Source organism: Talaromyces marneffei, chromosome 3 (assembly GCF_009556855.1).
Source record: "Talaromyces marneffei chromosome 3, complete sequence".
NCBI lineage: Eukaryota > Fungi > Ascomycota > Eurotiomycetes > Eurotiales > Trichocomaceae > Talaromyces > Talaromyces marneffei.
The window spans coordinates 948,498-969,065 of NC_072350.1; the positions used below are offsets into that span (position 1 = coordinate 948,498).

Sequence of the window (20,568 nt, forward strand, 5' to 3'; positions counted from 1 at the left end):
AGGGGCTTTTTGGATCTGGCTTTTTGGTTGATTGTAACGGCAGGAACTTGACGAATTCATGATGATTATGATATATGTATAAACTATCTCCAGAGAGCTTGGGCCTTTTAATAGGAAATTTGATTATATTACAGCATGATATTTAGGAGAAGGTGCTCTTGAGACATTGCACAGCGTCGTGTTGTGACAGCATTTTCGTTTGAGAGCGGATCGAGGAGGTTCCTTGATGTTTTCTTCCTGTTCTTCCAAGGGTTTGCAGTATCCTTCAATGATGGAGAATTTCCTCTGCTGGTAACGTTTGTGTAATTAGTATCATATATATAATCCCTGAATTCACTGATATTACAACAAAAGCCCTCCGGGGTATCGGATGACAAAAGCAAAGCCACCAAAAAAAGAAGCGGCATTGTATTCATTGACTTGGACGCTTCATGTTAACCATCTCAAGAAGGGGAAGCTTTATCAAGCAAAACTGGGAGGGGAATTTCAGATTCCAGATTTCATTGGCCACATGGTGAACCACGGAGGCTGAGAAAAGCTGAAACTGGTACGAATTTGTGACGAGGGAAGAATATTCTTTCTCTCGCTCTTCCTAGGTAATAGAATGCATTGGGAAGGGAAGGAAGAACACGAGGAATCCATGGCAGTCTCAAGGAACAGCTATCACAGTGCTCTATAATGTGCAGCTTCTATTTACCTCCATGTCTCCCTAGGATTTCTCTTCGTATCTCATCAACCTGAAGATGATTTTATTGTTGTACATACTCTTATATGCCGAAAAATTTAGTCCTTATCTACAATTTACCCATCATCGAAAGTAAAATCCTCCTTATCGCAGAAGGCCGTAAGAATTACTGATCAATACCCTTCTCCCTCCATCTCGGTCCATACTTCTTCATAAGTACCAAAACAGTCACACCAGAAATAAAGCCGACGAGGGCCAAGATCGTAAACAACCATCCATTCCCAATGCCGCTGATGATTGGGGACGTGACTACCGCTCCGATGCAGGAGAAGATATTTCGAACGAAGTTATTGAGAGCTACGCCAGCTGAAGATTTGCGGGGTAGAATCTCGGTGAGCATTGTTGTGACGAGGGCGAAGATTAGCATACATCCTATTCCGAAGCCGAAGTTTGCAATCATCTACGCATAACATGTCAGTGTCTAGATTTTTACGAAAAGGTTCTGAGGAGCGATGGGAGTTCATACCGGCACAATCCAATGCACGTGGTACTCCACAGTCCATCCATACATAAGCAGCGCGGCAGGGTATAGGCAAGCTCCCAACCAAGCATTCTCCTTCATACGGTCTTCGGGAATATAGATCGGACGCCCCTTTTCGTCGAATCTGCCTGCTTTAACAGCCTCACGATGCATGATTTTGTCCATCCATTTTCCGCCCACGATACTCGCAATCAAGTACCCGAGCGAATTAGGGATGTAGAGTAAACCCAGTATCAAGGTGGAAAAGTTGTACGGCGCAGCTCCGAATGTCTCTTGAATGCTGATGTTGAGTACATACAAGGAACCAAAACTGATCGCCGCGTAGTAGATCGTCAAGGCAATAGGGAAGAATTTCAGATACAAAATAATTGAGAGTGGGTCAACAAGCATTATTTTCAGGGTCTTCAAGACCTTTGCACTGTTTTGTGCGACTTTGGAGGATACGCGGCTGGTGCTTCTTTCCAGATGAGTTTCCGTGGCTGGATCCGATTGTAGAATGGGACTCTTTCGCACCGCCAACGTTTCTGGCAATCCGAACAGGATGAGAATCCAAACGATACCACCGAAGATGACCATGAACCACATGGTAGATCGCCAACCCCATCTTTCGGCCAATGCACCGCCAATGATAGGCGCGAATAGTGGTCCGCAAAGAGGTCCAAGGTAGAAATAGCCCATTGCCTGGCCTCGCTCTTTGATCTCCCAAATATCTGCTATTGTGCCAGCGCCAACAGCTTGAACAGATGCCTAGATGACGGTCAGCGATGAATCCTTCAGCGATCCGTAAGAATTGAAAACTTACTGATGCTCCACCTGCCAACAATCGCATGACAATCAGCATGCCAATACTATGAGAAATGGCGCCGAGCACATTAAAGAGCGCAAAAAGGGCAAAAGAAACAATATAAATTGACCGTCGTCCGAAGGCCTCACTGAAAGACGACCACCAAAGCGGGAAAATCGACATGGCCAACATATACAAGGCAATAGACAAGTTGACAATGGTTGGCGTCGAATTCAAATCAGTCGCAACCTGATGTAGCGATGGCAAGAAAATGGCCGATCCAAGCGGTGCAGCGACACCGCCCACTGCAGCGATTGCGGTGATGTACCATTTCGTTCGTCGAGGGTATGTCTTTCCATTCTCTATTTCGGGGATGATGGCTAATTGGGCGAAAAGTCCACGACGTTTTAGTCGGGGGATTGTTATGGGTGGACCGAGTTCTGTTGTGATGCGTCGGACGACTTCTGAGGATCCTTCTAGGTCTCGATCGCCGTCGTTCTCGCCGTTGTTGTTGACGGCTTCAGATATCGTCGATGCATCGGAGTGATCATCTTCGTTGACAAGAGCTTCGGGTTCAATTTCATGACGATGATCAACTTCATGGACTTCTTTTTCAGTCAGAGTTTGCGCATCATTGGGATTTTCAGTCGGCACTATGTTTTTCTCCCTAAGGTCCTTATCTTCGCTCGGCGGATTCATCCTCGCTAGGCTCGATTGTATACCAGACGGATAAGTATCCGTGGGTAGTTTGTCATCCCACAAATTGCCCTCTCTTGAGTCCAAATTGTCGTTGTTGACGGTATTATTCACTTCGCTGCAAGACTTGATTTAAGTATTACCGTAATCTGAGATTTGCCCTTTGGATTGATTGTACAGTGTTCGAAAAGCGTAGAACAGACAGTTGACGTTATGTAATGAATGACCAAATTAGGGCTTCCCACTGCACGTTTTAAATCTTCCTCCTACCGTCCGAAAGTTGTGTATGTCGAATCAACTGCAAGGAAGCACGAAAAAAGAGAAGAAGAGAAGAAGTTCAAAATGGTTTTTTATCTCCATTTAGTATAAAAATTCAACCCCAGTTCGGTACCTACTAACTATGTTAACTTAGTTTCTCAGTCATGTCCGCAGTAGGAATACCCACTTTTCACTTATTAGTACTTAAGAGCTATCACTGATCAAGTGGTTCTTACTACCTACTTAGGCAGAGGTTGTTCCCCGCGCCAGCCATACGTAGAGCACTTGGAATAATCCTAGGGGACCGATATGGATCTTAGTTCTCCATCGTTTTTGTTCGGCACTTTCGAATGTTGAAGGCTAAGTGCCGAGATCCCGAGCGGCGTCTCTCCGGTGGCCTTGGTGCCTTAATTTTGATATACACACTGTAGCACGTACACGTACAGTGTCGGCGTAGAGCGTAAGACATATGGACTTGGTAATGCGATGCTGTGAAGATACTGTACCAACTCAACATATATCTTCTATAGACAACAACGTCATACAGTGACGTTGTCATGTGGGACGCGCAAATGCCGATGATTGGCGGCACGGGAGTTCGGTTCTGCTCATGTAGGTAAACCTACTCGTAGTGTAGTTAACGCCTCATCAACGACCTCTCAACATCGGGAACAGAGGCCAAAAAAAAAGAAGTCTAATCTCATATTTATCTGGGTAAACATATATCACCATGCCTGATCCGACTCTACCACCAAGCGCTCTGCGCGACCTCATGGCCAAATACCCCGGCGAAACCTACGTCAAGGGCTGGGCCGAACTATGGAACAACAAGCAAGAAAACGAAACGCTACCCTGGGACCGGGGTTGTCACAGCATCGCTCTAGAAGATATTCTGATGAGATGGAAGGAATCCGGGGAAGGAGTCTATGCGCAAAAGCCTGCAGGACGGCGTAGACGAGCTCTGGTCCCAGGATGTGGCACGGGTTATGACGTTCTGCTTCTGGCTAGTTTTGGGTTTGATGTGTATGGGCTTGATTATAGCCGTACGGCTGTTGAGTATGCGAAGGCATATGCAACTGCGAATACTGACAAGTACCCCGTCAAAGATGCCGAGGTTGGGCGGGGGAAAGTAGTCTACGTTGAAGGCGATTATTTCAAGGATGACTGGTTGGAGGACCTCGGGCTTCCGGAGGGCTCATTTGATCTTATATATGACTATACTGTACGTTTCTTGATCTCCTATATTGGCAGATCTTTTCAGATTTCTATGACTAATCTATCTGCACTAGTTTTTCTGCGCTCTGCAACCATGGCTACGACCACAATGGGCTCTGAGACATAGTCAACTGCTTGCACCCGCACCGACTGGTTCTCTGATTTGTCTTGAATGGCCGCGACTCAAAGATCCGAAATTGCTGGGACCACCTTTTGCATCGCCGTCGTCTGCATACTTTGAGCATTTGAGTCATCCAGGTGAAGAAATTGCTTATGACTCGGATGGCAATGTTATAGTTGATCCCTCACGGAAACCGAGCCCTTCGGGACTTGTGCGAGCCGAGCACTTCCAGCCGGAGCGAACATATCCGGTCGGCAAAGACGAAAAGACGGGCGAAGTCACCGATCGCGTCGCAGTATGGCGTCGACGAAACGTGTCCAATTCTTGAAAGTGATGTCTGCTGTATATTAGAGAAATGAGAAAGTAATATATGACCGAGGACAGATCAGATCAGGCCGCCGCGGTCTTTTGTGCCAATGCATTATAATGTTCTCCCAGTCCGTATGTATGTCTATAATAAGCCAACCAAATCCGCTTGACTTCATCCTCGTCGGATTCCGATCCAGATTGGATCTTCTCAACCCGTCCGTCGCCTTGCAGAATGTTTATCTCTACATTATAGGCGCGAGCGATCGCCTGTAGCTCCAACTGTCCGCCCCATTCAGCCGTTAATCTTATTTTCTTAACATATTCGTCAAGTGGGTCTTCCATAAAAGGGACAAAGTCATCTTGATGCTCCGTTATATAGTCCGCCGTAACCGCTCGTACAGCGCGATAACCGTCATTCTTGGGAGAAGTCACCGTATCGACGCGTGAGAGTGTCGACGGCTGTAAAACGATTCGCGCAGGATCCGGTTTCAGTCCTAGTCCCAGATTATCCAGTTGATGCGCAATGGCCGAGTATAAACAATGTCCATCCGGGTTTATTTCAACTTCCTGTAGGCCTAGTCGTTTGAAAGCCGCCTCCATCACCTCTTTTTCATTCCCGCGGTGATCGGTTTGTTTCGCTGCTTCTTCGGCGGCGATTTCTGCTTGGGCTACTCTTTCTGCCTCTCGGCGAGCTAGTCGTGCTTTTTGCCGGTTCGGTTTTTTTGCTCGTGTGTTGCCATTATCGCCTTCTGTTGGGGCGGGTTTCCCGGCCACATCGCTAACCTCCGCGGTATTGGCAGGCGTCGTCTCGTGATCATCGTCCAAAGCAAGGTTGTCTAGACTCTCGGCCGCAGGAGCAACTGCGTTTCCGTTCAATTGTGCAAGCTCGAGTTCTTGCTGTGTCTTCAAGTCTTGTTGTAGCCGATCGCATTCATCGTTGACGCCCTTGCGTGTTTTTTTCGTGGCGTTCTTTTTTTTCTGGGTTATTCGAGCCTGGAGATCACGTTGCTCTTTGCGGTGTTTTGCCAGTAGTTCCTCCATGCTGATTTATTACCGGAATGATCCGGTGCCACGACTGACCCAAGGTAACTCGTACGTACTTTATAAACAGTTTCGAAAAAGTCTGGCTTTGGGAAAGGGCGGGGATGTCCCCACTAAGCCCTAGAATTTAAGCCCTATAGGCGGCCCAAACAGGACTAGCCTTCCATCATTGCCTTCAGCCTCGGCGCTTTGCCGGTTCTACGGGTATTCTGATAGCTCTTCGTTCGCGATGCTGCTGGGTGACACGATGTGTCACGATGGGATTCATTTCCTCTAGTCGTGGATTGACTTGGAAACATATCTCCAATATTGTTTCGTTATATACTTCGTTATATACTTGAGCCATGGATATTCAATCCCTCTTCAATGTCAAGGTGAGCAAGCCTCTATTTTGGTCCTTCCTTCATGCGCCGACAACCTGACGGTCTGGTCCCCCTCGTAGGACAAAGTCGTCCTGGTGACAGGCGGCGCCAAAGGAATCGGTCGAATGATTTCAGAAGGATACGTGACGAACGGTGCTACAGTCTACATCTCCTCGCGCGACGCCAAGGCATGCGAAACAGCCGTCAGCGAGCTCAATGCCCTTGGGAAAGGCACGGCGCACGCCATCCCCGCGGATTTCTACAAGGAGGAGGACATCAAGAAGTTGGTCGAAGAATTTGGGAAACGCGAGAATAGTAAGGTTTCCTTTTTCGGCTCAGATTGCCCTCCGTCGGACAAAATAACTAAATAGTCCATGCTTGCTTTTTCCGGCAGAGCTCCATGTCTTGGTCAACAATTCGGGTTCCACGTGGGGAGCCCCCTACGATGAATACCCTTCAGCGGCCTGGACTCGCGTCCTGACTCTCAACCTTCACCGGGTCTTCGATCTGACCAAGCTCCTTACACCGTTCCTCGAAAAGGGCGCCAGCGAAGGCGATCCGTCGCGAATTATTAATATCGGCTCGGTCGATGGCCTGCGGGTTCCGCCAATGGAAACATTTGCATACTCGGCCTCCAAGGCTGGCCTGCACCATTTGAGTCGCGCGCTAGCGAATAATTTGGGAAAAAGGAACATCACGTGAGTGGGAAAGTGGTCATGTGCCATATTTTGTCAAACCGCCCCCGTCAGACTCTGACTAACACCCTTGCTTTGTTGTCTTAGATCCAACACTTTGGCATGCGGCCCCTTTCCTAGCAAAATGATGGCTGCCACCCTGCGCGAGAGGGAGGCAGCCCTGGTAAGGGACATTCCTCTGAGTCGCATCGGCAAAGCGGAAGATGTGGCGGGCGCCTGTCTGTTTCTGAGCAGCCAGGCGGGATCGTATGTGAGCGGTGCTACCATTGCGCTGGACGGCGGGATGGTGGTCAGCCCAAAGCTGTGACCTTAACCGCAGCGAGGGCTGGCTAGCAGCGGCTGCCGCGCCAAGTAGCCGGAGTGCATGCCCGCCGGTGTTGACGATATATTAAGGATATTAAAGATATATTAAAGCGATACGTAGTAGATTAAAAAAAGAAATCCCTTTCCGCCACCTGATCCAGTAGCAATTCGGGCCATTTCCTGTCGGACTGTAGATATTCTTCCATAATGATATTGTACTACTCCATCTCTATAGTAGGTGGCACTATGTGGCCTCCCAAAGATAAGGAGGCGCAAGTGGGTCGGCGGTGGCATCATGTCAGATCCCGCGGTGACGAAACCAAAAAATTGGCCCTTGGGAATTTGGGAATTTTGTATCGCGTGGGGGGTGGGAGGCAAAGTCTTCTCTTCCTGTTCCTCACTGTCCTCCAAACTTAATAATAATTCCTCCTTTACTCTCCTCCCTCCGTAGACACGAGGACTTCATCATCATCCTTCATCAGATCCTGGATAGACCAAGACAACAAGTCCTATCGATCGCCGAGATATACCCCCCTGTCTTACCGCCATTTCCGCCGATAACCTTCCGCCCGCCTCGAGATTCTTGGATCTATACCAACACAGCTTCCCTCAATTGCTTCGTAGCCACTCGGTGGACAATTCCTGGCATTCTACCATGAACTCGCAACAACGCTTGGAACACGCCATCTCCATAGCGGCCGACCCTTTTTCCGAGCCTGAAATCTACTACGGCGAGCCCGATGGACACCACCGTCGGCGCACGTTCTCGGCCGTGAGTACCAATCGAGTATGGGATAAGAGCGACCGTAACTGATGAGAATCGGGAAGCAGGACTTGAGATCGGTCAATCGGGATGATATCAAGGAGTTTCTCGGAAAGTTGCCCGCGCGTCGAGGAAGTCACGGTGCGTACAGCTTCAGTGCGACATACCGGGAACAAGATACTCATATACATATTTTTACACAGATGAATCGACTTTGGCATCTCGCAAGTTCCTAATTGATGTTGACAAGACGATCGCATCTCTGCTCGAACGTGAGGATACTGATCAGAATATGGAAATCACAATCGAGGATGTTGGTCCCAAGGTTAGCAAGCGTCCAAGTCCGAGCCATAATATGAGATGGGTGTTGACTTTAGCAGGTCTTCTCAGTGGGAACAGCCGCTTCTCACGGGTATAATAAATTCGATGTCCGAGGCACCTACATGCTGTCTAACCTGCTCCAAGAGCTCACAATAGCAAGAGAATACGGTCGCAAGAGAATTGTGCTTGACGAACAACGCCTGAGTGAAAACCCCGTTAGCCGCCTGTCTCGCTTTATCAAAAAGACTTTCTGGAATGCCTTGACTCGAAGAATTGATGGCTCAAATATCGCCATCGCTGGGTTAGATCCCAAGGACTGGACCGGCGACCCGCGACCCCGTATATATGTACCACCAGGAGCACCCGAGCAGCTAGAATACTACAAGAGAATCGCCGAGCAGAATCCGGAGATGGGGCTGGATGTTCAGCAATTGGAGGGTCCCATCACCCCGGAATACGTTAAGAGCTTGAATTCCAAGCCAGGCCTCTTAGCCTTGGAGATGGAGAAGTTCATTAATCCAAGGACAGGCAAGGAAGATCTACGAGGTGTTCCTTTTGTCGTCCCAGGTGGCCGGTTCAACGAACTGTACGGCTGGGACAGCTACATGGAATCGTTGGGTCTGCTGGTTAGCGATCGAGTGGACCTGGCCAAGGGTATGGTGACCAATTTCTGTTTTTCTATCAAACACTACGGCAAGATTCTCAATGCCAATCGCTCATACTACCTCACACGATCGCAGCCGCCTTTCCTCACCGACATGACATTGAGAGTGTACGACAAGATCAAAACAGAACCCGGTGCGCTCGAGTTTCTACGAATGGCGACACTTGCAGCAATCAAAGAATACTACAGTGTATGGACTGCAGAGCCACGATATGATCCCGTCACAGGTCTTTCACGGTATCGTCCTGAAGGTCTAGGCGTTCCTCCAGAAACCGAAGCCAGCCACTTTCTTCACCTTCTTACGCCATATGCTGAAAAGCATGGCTTGTCATTCACAGACTTTGTCAAAGCTTACAATGATGGAGTCATTACCGAACCTGATCTTGACGAATATTTCCTACATGATCGCGCCGTTCGTGAATCCGGCCACGACACATCTTACCGCCTGGAAAGAATCTGCGCTAACTTAGCCACCGTCGACCTCAACTCACTTTTGTACAAATACGAAGTAGACATTTCACGAATCATTCGTACCTACTTCAAAGACAAGTTGACGATACCTTCAGACTTCCGCACGCCGCAAACCGCAAACATCGAGTTTGAAACATCGTCTGTTTGGGATCGTCGAGCAAGGAAGAGAAAAGTCACCATGGATAAGTTGATGTGGAGCGAGGAGAAGGGCATGTTCTTTGACTACGATACAGTCACGAAACATTGCATACTCTATGAGAGTGCTACGACATTCTGGACCATGTGGGCTGGACTGGCAACTCCAGAACAAGCCTCCAAACTGGTCCGACAAGCTCTGCCTCGACTCGAGGAAGCTGGCGGTCTGGCTTCTGGAACCGAAGAGTCGCGCGGAGAGATTAGCCTGACTCGACCTAATCGTCAATGGGACTATCCCTTTGGATGGGCTCCGCAGCAAATGCTGGCATGGACGGGTCTTATGCGATATGGATATCAAGACGATGCGGAGCGGTTGGTTTATAAGTGGTTGTACATGATTACCAAAGCATTTGTCGACTTTAACGGTATTGTGGTGGAAAAGTACGATGTCACACGTCCGATCGACCCTCACCGAGTCGAAGCTGAATACGGTAATCAAGGTTCAAGCAAGACCGGGTTAGTACATTCTCCTTCTGTCTGAGTGTCTGTCTGCTAACTTGTTCTATTTAGATTTGGTTGGGTCAACGCCAGCTACGTTTACGGCCTTGAAATCCTGAATGCGCATCAGCGACGAGCGTTGGGAGCAGTGACTCCGTACGAGACGTACAGCAAGGCTGTTGATCAGCAATTTCCTTTCTAACTGTGCATGTTATCATTGCATGTTTCGTGCCTGTGCTGAAAATGATTTTTAGAGGATGCGACAGAGGAGCTATCAAGAGGTGCATGGTGTTAGTAGATTCTATTCTGCATGTATGTTTTCTGATATGATGAAGCGGATGATGTTTCTTCCTCTTTGTTTTTTTTTTTTTAAATCGACAGCATGCGTGATGATTCCCGGAGATAATATTAATCAAAATACATTCATCTATTCTATCCATTCTACTAGATCGTAGAGACTAGATGACCTCGAATGGCTACCCAAGAGCGAGCGGATCACTTCCGTCGTTCTCATCGGGTTGGCTTATCAGCAGTCCACGGCACCCCATACCAACAATCAATATTCAATGCCTTCTTGAAATCAGTATGCAACTAGACTTCCATAATCGACATGTCCAACTTTCAAATGACTCATTCCGACATTTGTTCGCAGTCCAGCATATGTTTGTGAGTCAATCCTGAGAGCCGAGGTCTAAGGGATAGCAAGATACGTGTACGTGTATTGTCACTTTTATTACTAGTTTGGAAATGCGAAAACCGGGGTCGACTCGACGTATTTCTTTGACTCACTTTGGGGATTATGAAGAACACTGTTACTTACATGGGCTGGTGCTAAATTTGAACGGTCTATTCCGACACAGAGAATCAAGTTATCTGTGTTAATTGAATTATTTACCCGCACGTTCTGAGGATTAAGGATTGATCGATCTTTCGAGTTGCGTTCACATGTAAATAGAGCTTGTTCGACGGGACCGGTATTGTATGGTAATAACGTTACAATACCAACCATGATGCAATGACAATATGAATATGAAAATGAAAATGGAAATGGAAACTGGTCTTGCGATCTTCTTGATCTCTCGACTACTGCCTCCCAAGGCAAGGTGTCAGTGAATTGAGGAGAAAGCGCCTTTAAGTAGATAATACTCCGTACTTGCAGAATGTCTCCTTCTATCCGAGTGAGCCTGTCCATCTGAAGACGTCTTTCGCCCAAGGACGAATGGAAGTCCGAATGAACCATGATTACGATACAGCCATTTTTAAGCTGTGATTGGCTACACCGAACCAAAAATCTAGATCTTCAAAGTCGCCTCCTCCGAATTGCGGAGGATGTATGCTCGTTCCAGCTTGTGATCAGGCATATTTCTGTTCCAAGCCAATCACAGTATTTCTTCCCAACTAAGCTATGAAAGTATTATACATAGTAAGACAAATACGGGGCTTATGGGGTACAGTATACGGTATCGTGGTACGATCTGCTAATACATGTTCCGAGCCTTTACCGACAGTGTCCGGCAACTCTATCAAAACTCGGGTATGTGACGGCGTCATGAATACACATCACTGTCAGAGTCATTATTATTTGGTCCAACGTGCCTTGGCTCGTGATTTCGGCTTGATGGAGCCCTTGGTTTTCGGTTATGTCTGCTTCTACTTTAATAGCTTCAGATCCGCTTTTTGGTTTTTAGTTTGTGGTGCTTTTGTAAATATTTGCATACTAGAAACAATCTAACGTGTGAAGCGTTAGAACCTGGAGATACCTCCAGATTACTACATACAAATACTCTTATTGATTTTATTATACCTGGCTTCCGGAAACAAAAAAAATTCACAATGGCCTCCACAAACTTCGACCTCGAAGACCAGAAATATCTGGAAGATGTCAACGCCGTCAAGCAATGGTGGACTGACTCACGATGGCGATATACCAAGCGCCCCTTTACAGCTGAGCAGATTGTTGCGAAGCGTGGTACACTCAAGATTGAGTATCCGTCTAATACACAAGCTAAGAAGCTATGGAAGATTCTTGAGGAGAGATTCAACGTGAGTGTGCTTTGAACACTTCTGGATATGGGAATACGCTGACATGCTGTACTTTAGGATAAAACCGTTAGCTACACATACGGTTGCTTGGAACCCACTATGCTTACACAGATGATCAAATACCTCGACACCATCTATGTCTCTGGATGGCAAAGCTCGTCCACCGCATCGTCCACAGATGAGCCCTCTCCTGATCTCGCAGATTACCCCATGGTATGCCATCCACCCACCTTCACCGCTTTTGTCCTTGCTCTAATGTTCGTTATTCTAGAACACCGTCCCCAATAAAGTCAACCAATTGTTTATGGCCCAACTCTTCCACGACCGAAAACAGCGCGAAGAGCGCATAACCACCCCCCGCGAGAAGCGCAGCTCGGTGCAAAACTACGATTACCTACGACCCATCATCGCCGATGCTGATACGGGACATGGCGGCCTCACTGCTGTTATGAAGCTAACCAAACTTTTTGTTGAACGTGGTGCGGCTGGCATACATATTGAGGATCAGGCGCCGGGCACCAAGAAGTGTGGTCATATGGCTGGCAAGGTCTTGGTGCCGATTAGTGAACATATTAATCGTTTAGTTGCCATTCGCGCCCAGGCTGATATCATGGGTATGACTGTTTGCCATCTCCCAATGGAAAGAATGAATCTAACATTGACTATATAGGTACCGACCTCCTTGCCATTGCACGTACCGACTCCGAAGCTGCTACTCTCATCACTTCTACCATCGACTACCGCGACCACGCCTACTTACTCGGATCTACCAACCCCAGCCTCCAACCTCTTAATGACCTGATGGTTGCTGCCGAACAGTCCGGCAAATCCGGTGAACAACTCCAAGCCATCGAAGACTCATGGATCGCTCAAGCCGGCATCAAGAAATTTGACGACGCCGTGATCGACACCATCAACCAAGGCAGCTTTGCCAATAAGAAAGAACTCATCAACAGGTACCTCACAGCTGCCAAGGGCAAGAGCAACTCTGAAGCCCGTGCAATTGCCAAGGGAATCACCGGTATGGATATTTACTGGAACTGGGATGCGCCCCGAACCCGAGAGGGTTTCTATAGGTACCAGGGTGGTACGCAATGCGCCGTCAACCGTGCCGTCGCTTATGCACCATTCGCCGATCTGATTTGGATGGAGAGCAAGCTTCCTGATTACAAGCAAGCCAAGGAGTTTGCTGATGGTGTGCATGCCGTCTGGCCCGAGCAAAAGTAAGCCATTCCCCCCGACATACGGTCACTAGATATATCAATCAGTTCACTAATCTTTCCCCTACAGACTAGCATATAACCTCTCACCATCCTTCAACTGGAAAGCCGCCATGTCCAAAGAAGAACAACTAACATACATCGAGCGCCTCGGCAAGCTTGGATACTGCTGGCAATTCATTACCCTGGCCGGCCTGCACAGCACAGCCCTAATCTCCGATCAATTCGCATCTGCCTACGCCAAACAAGGTATGCGCGCATACGGCGAGCTTATCCAAGAACCCGAGATGGAGCGCAAGGTCGACATTGTCACGCATCAGAAATGGAGTGGTGCGAACCTGATTGATCATAGTCTTGCTATGGTGACGGGTGGTATTAGCAGTACTGCTGCGATGGGTAAAGGTGTTACTGAGGATCAGTTCAAGTCGTAAACTTGATCTTCCTTCCTTTTTTTTCTTATGGTTTCTTTGAGGATATTGTCGTTCGTATGTGTTAGGGTTGACATTATCACGTGATGTTTTTGGAAACGATCTTTGAATCGTCTTACTTTTCTTTTTGTGACTGCAAATAAGTTCCAGGGTGCATAGGTCTAGAATTTATAATGATATCAGCGGGAAATACTGCTCTGAAGTCTGTATCGACTGTACTACTGCCAGTATAGTTACCGACAAACCGGTCTCACATGGCATGGTCAGAATAAGCAACTATCATACATACATTCATAGACTGTAACCAGATCTACGGTTAGAATTGTATACTCAAGGACTACACACATCTTCCAAGGCTGGGTTTATTGTTTTCACTAACAGCTCAGTTTTTGATGCTCCAGGCACCGGTATCCATATCTATAGAAAGGTCTCGAACAATTGAGACAACTCCTCTCGATCCTGCGACAAGTCCAGCCCTCCGCCAATTGAACCGAAGGCGTTCATATGTGCAGAATCTTGGTTCGCCATGGCCAGCTGTTGGTTCTGCGAGAAAAAAGTCTCAAAGAAAGTAGTCAAATCATTCCCCATCTCGTATATATCTCATAATGCGGGAAGTGACAAGGGATCTGTGAGTGTCGAAATAGTTTCGGTTATTGCAGGACTTGTTAATCGTGGGCATTGTGTGGAGGAAGAGGAGGAGGTCTGTGGACAATCCTCTGGAGAGGTAAGGATTGATTGACTAAACCCTGTTGTTGGGGCTAAGGTGCCAGTCGCAATACATTGCTCATCAGAAATGTACGATGAAGTAGTCGCTGTCCGCTGTCGGTACGGAGGAAATGGTGACGCGGTCTGATGAACATTATTGTAGATTGAATTGTCAATCGATACAGGTAGCGTCGTGGCTTCTGGTAATTTCGTAGGGGACAGACCCAAACGCGGTGCAATCTGCCGTAGCCCCTTGATACCTTTCCAGAGTCGACGCGTTATAGAAGATCTAGCAGATAGAGTATACAGAAGTTCTAATGCACTGTAGAATTCTGTACGGCATGTCTGACTAAACCTCTCTGGAGCATTACAAACTCCTAAAAAGATTGCAGAAAACGCGGATACCAAAAAGTAGTTGAAGGGGACTTGCTGGGTCTCATACAATGTAGATGTCTCACGTAGATGCACAAGAACATGAATAGTGTCCTTGGCAATATCGATGACCAAACGTGCAGCGCTCGAGTTCTGCGCAATGTTGTGGGGGGATAGGATATGATGGCGATGAACATATATACGCATGTGGTTTGCACGGATACAGAGGAAGGTACGAAGCATCTGCAAAATTCTGGGCTGGTTCTGTGCGGCATCACCTAGTCGCGGATAAATAAGCTGTAGTGATGAAGGGATTGTCTCTAGCTACTACCGTATTTGAAAATCAAGGTAGTTTACCGTGTCTTTGCTGATTGAGTTGATATTGGTAAAGCCAGCCACAGTTTTCCAGACTTTAGAGCAGATTTGCCCGTAGGATATCATGCATCGTAGATATGGTTCGCAATGACGCTATTCCCTCCAATTAGGGCATTTTTCTAGCGAGGTGAAGGTCCATCAAAATGAAAAGGCAACTAACCGTGGGCAATGCAGGATCAATATCCTCATCGTGTAGTACGAACGGTATCCCAATGCCAAAGCCCCAGCGGTGATCCAAGACATAGATGCACCAAAAGATTTTCAATGCTTGAGTCTGCATGTTGACATCCAAAAATTTTTTCTCTAGAGTCTCACGACGATGTAACCCGATTTCAATTGCTGCTCTGGCCGCATTGCCAATTCTTCTCCAAGCAAGTACGGGCTCGTCGCAATGGAAGTAGTATATGCTCTATTCTTTTTGTGAGGAAAAGGTTTCCCCTGGAAAGAAGATAGTTGTAAAAGAGTACTTACTGTCAAGGTGAGAATTTGCAAATCTGGTATCGATACCTCAGAATGTCGAAGAATAGTGCTGATTTCGTCTTCCACACTATCAACCAGATGCTGGCGAAAGTCGTCTTGCCTCGCGCTTCAAGAACAGACACGCTAGCTAGGATCATCTTTAAAATACCCAGCATCTTCCTGTGTCGATCAGATATTTTACTCAGTTCTTTCTCTGGTTTACTCAAAAGAAATGGCACCTGTTTTCGAATCTCGTCGAGATCTAGGTACGGACACACCGGGTGCAATTCCTCCCTATAAACCTCAAGTGCATGCTGGATCTCTTGCCTATCCAACGATACACAGCATTCAATGGTGTTCTGGTAGGTTCTAGACTCTGAGCACGGCTCGGGAAAGGGCTTGTCAAACTCATTGCTTGGCTATTCAAATCTTCTGACTGTATACCCATCTGTTGTAGAGTGTTCCTAGCCATGTTGAAGTTGTAATCGAAACTCGTCGGGCCTATGAACTGTGGCTGTGTTGGTCCATCTCCGCGAGGAGAGCTTCTAACAGGTAGAGGGTGTTGTGCTGCATTACCCTCATGGCCTTGCGTCCTCTGGGTATTACGGATATCTTGGACATTATTTGCAAGCTGTTTCATGTGTTTCATTAGTATCGACAATTGCTCTTCAACGGCGGCCATTCTTTCTTTACTGTAGTTTATACACAAACACTATATCAGCTTCCAGCCTGATTTCACTCGCTGTTGATTGATTTGGAGTTCCAACTCACGTTTTTGTTTTTGGGATGTGACTACTGTCGTCATTTTCGGGGTATGTACAGTCCACCGCAGACGGAAAATCTCCGCTGTGCCCCATGGGGAATCTGTCGCCCCCAAATGCCTAATTAGGATGTGCATGAAAACTACCAATTGCCTCACAATTATTCGCCGGATTTGTAGCTGTAGTAATGAAGCGACGTTACGGTTCAAAGAGCATTAGTTTCTTCCAATACAGTAAGTAATATAGGTATGCAATGTCCATGTTTACCAAGGTATCCGAGTTGGAGTACCGTACCTATCTGGGCCATTCGGAAAACCTTTCCGGTTCCGAGGATCAACGCACGGAATATCCCCGCGACGTAGGGGCTGTCGTTATATACACGTCTGTCATATCGAAGTAGTCACGTTGCTACGCAAGCAAAAACCACCGTGAAACAATTACAATCAACTAAACGAGCATCTTTCTTCTCTATAAAACAGCTATACACAACCATAATGAAGTCAAACATGGCTTCCGTACCCATCACCCGTGTTACCCTTTTCAAAATCCCTGATCAGGCAGATCAAGAAAAACTTCTAAACATCTACAAGGAGATGCCCTACAAAGCAAAGAAGGTATATCTAATAAGTAACTGATTCCTCGAAGGCGATCTAACAATCATTAACTATGTTTCGATCATAGAACGGAAAGCCCTATATCCTCTCAGTCACTGCTGGGCCAGCATTTGAAGACCAACGAAACCAGGGTTTTACCGTGGCAGCAATCTCTGTATTCGAGTCGACGGAGGACATGGCATATTATGATAATGAATGCGAGGCACATCAAAGCCTCAAGGTCGTGGCTAACACTTTACATAAAGGTGTAATGATGGTCTACTTCAGGAGTGTCGTGGCTTGAATATGCAAAGACTATACATCCGTAGTATATACATAGTCTTAGATAGTTGAGACAATCTCTTTTGCTCTCAGTCTTCCTACCAAGATTGTAGATAAGTATTCTTGAAACTTGAAGTTGAGCGAAATATTGGTTCTCCATTCTAATGCTGGTCTATATTTTCCTGCAGCTCTTATTTTACTGAACATACCAATAAAGGAGTATTGGAGTATGGAAGAAATCGAAATATTGATTACACCCGTTCTACGGCTGGCAATATCATGCCAACGGCATCGCCAAAGCCAACAAGACCACCATCTTGGCCACTCCAGCCACGAATAGTGATTGTATCACCATCCTGCAAAAACCTCCGTTCTTCACCACCATTGAGCTGGATAGCTACCTTGCCACCCTGAATTTGCTCCAAGAGACTGCCCTGTGTGCCAGGCTCTTCGCCACTAATACTGCCTGATCCGAAAAGGTCGCCGGGACGGAGATTACATCCTGATACGCTGTGGTGGGCGACCATCTGGGGCCATGACCACAAAAGCTTTCGAGAGTTAGTTCGAGAGATTGTCGTTGTGTTTCCAGAAGATGCTAATTATATGAGTCAGCCTGATTGCCATCTGAGAGAAGTGTTTCGAACAAGGGATAAGTATAGACACTTACTTGTAAGATCAACTTCTAAGTTGACGTCGAGAGCATTGTTTTGTTCATTTTCCTGTAGATATCTTTGCAGTGGCGTTTCATTCTTCAAGCCGGTGGTTTTGAACGGTGCGAGGGCATCCGCAAGAACCACCACCCATGGGCTGATGGTGGTTCCGAAGTTCTTTGCATTAAAAGGACTCAAAGGCACATATTCCCAAGTCTGAACGCCGCGAGCGGACCAATCGTTCATGAGCACGTATCCAAATATATGTTCTTCAGCTTTGTTGACATCTATTTGCTCCCCAAGTTCATTTCCAGTACTAACAAACATACCAAGTTCTAATTCAATATCGAGGCGACGGGTCGGTGTAAATGTAGGAACTTTAGGTTCGGCCGATGGATCCAACAAGATCTGACCCCAGGGTCTTCTCAAAGGAGTTCCTGAAACTACAACTGAAGAGGCACAACCATGATAAGCAATGGGGAGATGAGTATAGTTGGGCAGTAAGGCATTTTGTGGACCGCGGAAAAGTGTGCCCACATTGAATGGATGGTTTTTGCCCGCGAAGAGATCGGTATAGTCCCCTATTGCCAGCGGGAGATGATTGGTGATGTCTTTCAGAGGAATCAAAGCTTTTGCCTGTAATTCCTTGTTTCCTTCCAGGAGGTTCGAATAGGGTGAACCTTTGGTGAAGGCTTTTTGGAGATAGGCCCTCACTTCGTGGTGGAATGACCTTCCTGTTGCAGCGAATGCATTGAGCTTTGGTTGCAAAAAAACGTTTTTCTTGCTTTCTATGATTGATGAAGAAAAAAAACCTCCGTTCTGAGAGAAGACTCAAAGATCAAGCGCATAGTCGCCGATTGCGACAGCCGGGTGATGATCCTGATTTGAAGTTGTTGAGACGATTCCAAACGGGATGTTTGCCAATGAAAAGGGTGAGTTGGCCGCAATTGGCAACCAGGACTTAGTTGGAGACATGTTTGGTATATTTCTAGATATAACGAAAGCGAATCTCATTAAAGTAATATCGTAAAGAGACCTAAGTGCAATCTGAAAAAGAATAGTCCGTTGCTGAGCAGGTAAAGCTGATTATACCTTCTCCGAACGGGGTCTGACGTGCTCAAATCAAGTGACAGAAACACCTCATTATATTCCGCACTACTTTAGACCCGTCTCTATATTGAAATATTTTACTTAGCCGCACAGGAAGGCAAAGAGAAACGTCGTGGCTTGTAGCTCGGAAACAGAAGTTGTTGTTCCATATTGATGCAAGCCTTAGGGCTGCTTTCAAAAATTGAGGGGTGCAGAAAACTCCGGGCTCCAATGTAGATAATATGACTGATTGGTCTTCAAATATATTTTTTACTGGCGTTTTATACTTAGGCTACTCGAAGAAAATCTCAGAAACTTCATTCACAGAGTCGAGAGTGAACAGATTGATACAAAATGCCCGTCACAGCTTTTACATCGCCGGATAGGTACACTTATCAGAATGGCTTCCAGTCCTATCACGAGTACGTGCGAATCCATATGTTCCCAAGTGACTGCTACTAAGTCGCCAAGCTGATAAAATATTCCAGAACCGAGGCCGTCAAGGGTGCGCTTCCCGTGGGCGCAAATTCGCCCCAAAAGCCCCCCTATGGATTGTATGCCGAGAAACTATCAGGAACTGCATTTACAGCACCAAGATGTGAGAACTTGCAGACTTGGCTTTATCGTGTCATTCTAGCAGCAGCACATTCCAACTTTGTTCCACGTCAACTGGACTTTGCTGAAGATGGCCCCACCAAGTATCACCAGATTCCCAATCGGCTGCGATGGGATCCATTCGATATTGATGAATCGGTGGATTGGCCGAGCTCTTTGAGGCTTGTGGCAGGTGCAGGTTCGACAAGGAAGCCAAACCCAATAAAAATGATTTGATTTCCATTAGCTTGACCATATTGTCAGGTGGGCTGGATACAATCACCACCTTAGTGGCATGGAGCATTGGATTGCTTGCGCAACGTCCAGATATCCAAGACAAAGCTCATAAGGCAATTGAAGAGTTCTACAGCACCAAGCAGCCTTTGTGCGATGCTCTCGAGGACCAGAGATGCAAGTATATTGTGGCTTTGGTTCGGGAGTTCTTGAGATACTATACCGTGCTTCGGTTAGCTCTTCCTCGTGCGATCAATCAGGGATATCGAATACAATGGCGTTCAGATTCCAAAGGGCAGCATCTTCTTTCTGAGTGCATGGGCTTGCAATATGGGTACGTCTGTCCGAGCCGTTTATGGTTATCTCGTTTTCCTCCTGCGAATTGTTGCCTACCTAGACGACAACGTCTGGGAAGACCCTGAAGTCTTCCGGCCCGAACGTTGGTTTGAGCAAGACGACGCACCCTTCTTCACATACGGCATGGGATACCGCATGTGTGCTGGATCGCTGCTGGCTAACCGAGAGCTCTACTTGATCTTCATGCGTCTCATCAACTCGTTCAAGATCGAAAAGGAGATTGAGTTCGATGCTCATCCTGTGTCTGGTAATATGGACCCTACTAGTCTGGTTGCGATGCCGAAGAAGTATTATGCGCGATTTGTTCCACGAGATGAAGCGGCGCTGCGTGGAGCTTTGAAAGAATTTGAGGTTGTTGAGTGAAGGTTCCCAAGGTTCCACAATCGGATTGGAAGGAATCCAGTCATCAATATAACATAAAATCTCATGTATTCCAATAGTCTGGAAAGCGAGCAGTCTTGCAATCTCGATTCTGGACGAGTGAGGTCTTTTGGGTGCGTCTCAGGGAATACGTACTAGTAAAAGGCCCCGAATGCAACTAGCA

The 20,568-nt window shown here is 46.9% G+C and overlaps 10 protein-coding genes across 10 annotated transcripts; 6 read left to right on the plus strand and 4 right to left on the minus strand.

The window, feature by feature from the left end:
• Positions 1–851: 851 nt before the first annotated feature.
• EYB26_004086 (uncharacterized protein) lies at positions 852–2,709 on the minus strand (the record flags this gene model as incomplete). The annotated part of the gene is made up of 3 exons (XM_054263380.1): positions 852–1,145; positions 1,212–1,973; positions 2,029–2,709. 3 exons carry the CDS (start codon positions 2,707–2,709, stop codon positions 852–854), a joined length of 1,737 nt encoding a protein of 578 aa, XP_054119355.1.
• A 985-nt stretch (positions 2,710–3,694) lies between these two features.
• EYB26_004087 (uncharacterized protein) lies at positions 3,695–4,628 on the plus strand (the record flags this gene model as incomplete). Its single annotated transcript, XM_054263381.1, has 2 exons — positions 3,695–4,186; positions 4,254–4,628. 2 exons carry the CDS (start codon positions 3,695–3,697, stop codon positions 4,626–4,628), a joined length of 867 nt encoding a protein of 288 aa, XP_054119356.1.
• Positions 4,629–4,690: 62 nt separating this feature from the next.
• On the minus strand, positions 4,691–5,650 carry EYB26_004088 (uncharacterized protein; the record flags this gene model as incomplete). Its single annotated transcript, XM_054263382.1, has 1 exon — positions 4,691–5,650. One exon carries the CDS (start codon positions 5,648–5,650, stop codon positions 4,691–4,693), a length of 960 nt encoding a protein of 319 aa, XP_054119357.1.
• A 344-nt stretch (positions 5,651–5,994) lies between these two features.
• Positions 5,995–7,014, plus strand: EYB26_004089 (uncharacterized protein; the record flags this gene model as incomplete). The annotated part of the gene is made up of 4 exons (XM_054263383.1): positions 5,995–6,024; positions 6,093–6,327; positions 6,407–6,710; positions 6,795–7,014. The coding sequence occupies 4 exons, from the start codon at positions 5,995–5,997 to the stop codon at positions 7,012–7,014; spliced, it is 789 nt and encodes a 262-aa protein (XP_054119358.1).
• A 651-nt stretch (positions 7,015–7,665) lies between these two features.
• On the plus strand, positions 7,666–10,064 carry EYB26_004090 (uncharacterized protein; the record flags this gene model as incomplete). Its single annotated transcript, XM_054263384.1, has 5 exons — positions 7,666–7,782; positions 7,842–7,914; positions 7,977–8,098; positions 8,154–9,880; positions 9,935–10,064. The coding sequence occupies 5 exons, from the start codon at positions 7,666–7,668 to the stop codon at positions 10,062–10,064; spliced, it is 2,169 nt and encodes a 722-aa protein (XP_054119359.1).
• Positions 10,065–11,695: 1,631 nt separating this feature from the next.
• EYB26_004091 (uncharacterized protein) lies at positions 11,696–13,556 on the plus strand (the record flags this gene model as incomplete). The annotated part of the gene is made up of 5 exons (XM_054263385.1): positions 11,696–11,905; positions 11,963–12,118; positions 12,177–12,519; positions 12,576–13,128; positions 13,196–13,556. The coding sequence occupies 5 exons, from the start codon at positions 11,696–11,698 to the stop codon at positions 13,554–13,556; spliced, it is 1,623 nt and encodes a 540-aa protein (XP_054119360.1).
• A 597-nt stretch (positions 13,557–14,153) lies between these two features.
• Positions 14,154–16,321, minus strand: EYB26_004092 (uncharacterized protein; the record flags this gene model as incomplete). Its single annotated transcript, XM_054263386.1, has 6 exons — positions 14,154–14,927; positions 14,988–15,098; positions 15,166–15,414; positions 15,477–15,591; positions 15,743–16,156; positions 16,236–16,321. 6 exons carry the CDS (start codon positions 16,319–16,321, stop codon positions 14,154–14,156), a joined length of 1,749 nt encoding a protein of 582 aa, XP_054119361.1.
• A 398-nt stretch (positions 16,322–16,719) lies between these two features.
• On the plus strand, positions 16,720–17,122 carry EYB26_004093 (uncharacterized protein; the record flags this gene model as incomplete). The annotated part of the gene is made up of 2 exons (XM_054263387.1): positions 16,720–16,839; positions 16,907–17,122. 2 exons carry the CDS (start codon positions 16,720–16,722, stop codon positions 17,120–17,122), a joined length of 336 nt encoding a protein of 111 aa, XP_054119362.1.
• A 229-nt stretch (positions 17,123–17,351) lies between these two features.
• Positions 17,352–18,598, minus strand: EYB26_004094 (uncharacterized protein; the record flags this gene model as incomplete). Its single annotated transcript, XM_054263388.1, has 3 exons — positions 17,352–17,695; positions 17,768–18,506; positions 18,563–18,598. The coding sequence occupies 3 exons, from the start codon at positions 18,596–18,598 to the stop codon at positions 17,352–17,354; spliced, it is 1,119 nt and encodes a 372-aa protein (XP_054119363.1).
• A 595-nt stretch (positions 18,599–19,193) lies between these two features.
• On the plus strand, positions 19,194–20,387 carry EYB26_004095 (uncharacterized protein; the record flags this gene model as incomplete). The annotated part of the gene is made up of 4 exons (XM_054263389.1): positions 19,194–19,261; positions 19,328–19,632; positions 19,698–19,864; positions 19,953–20,387. 4 exons carry the CDS (start codon positions 19,194–19,196, stop codon positions 20,385–20,387), a joined length of 975 nt encoding a protein of 324 aa, XP_054119364.1.
• Positions 20,388–20,568: the final 181 nt, after the last annotated feature.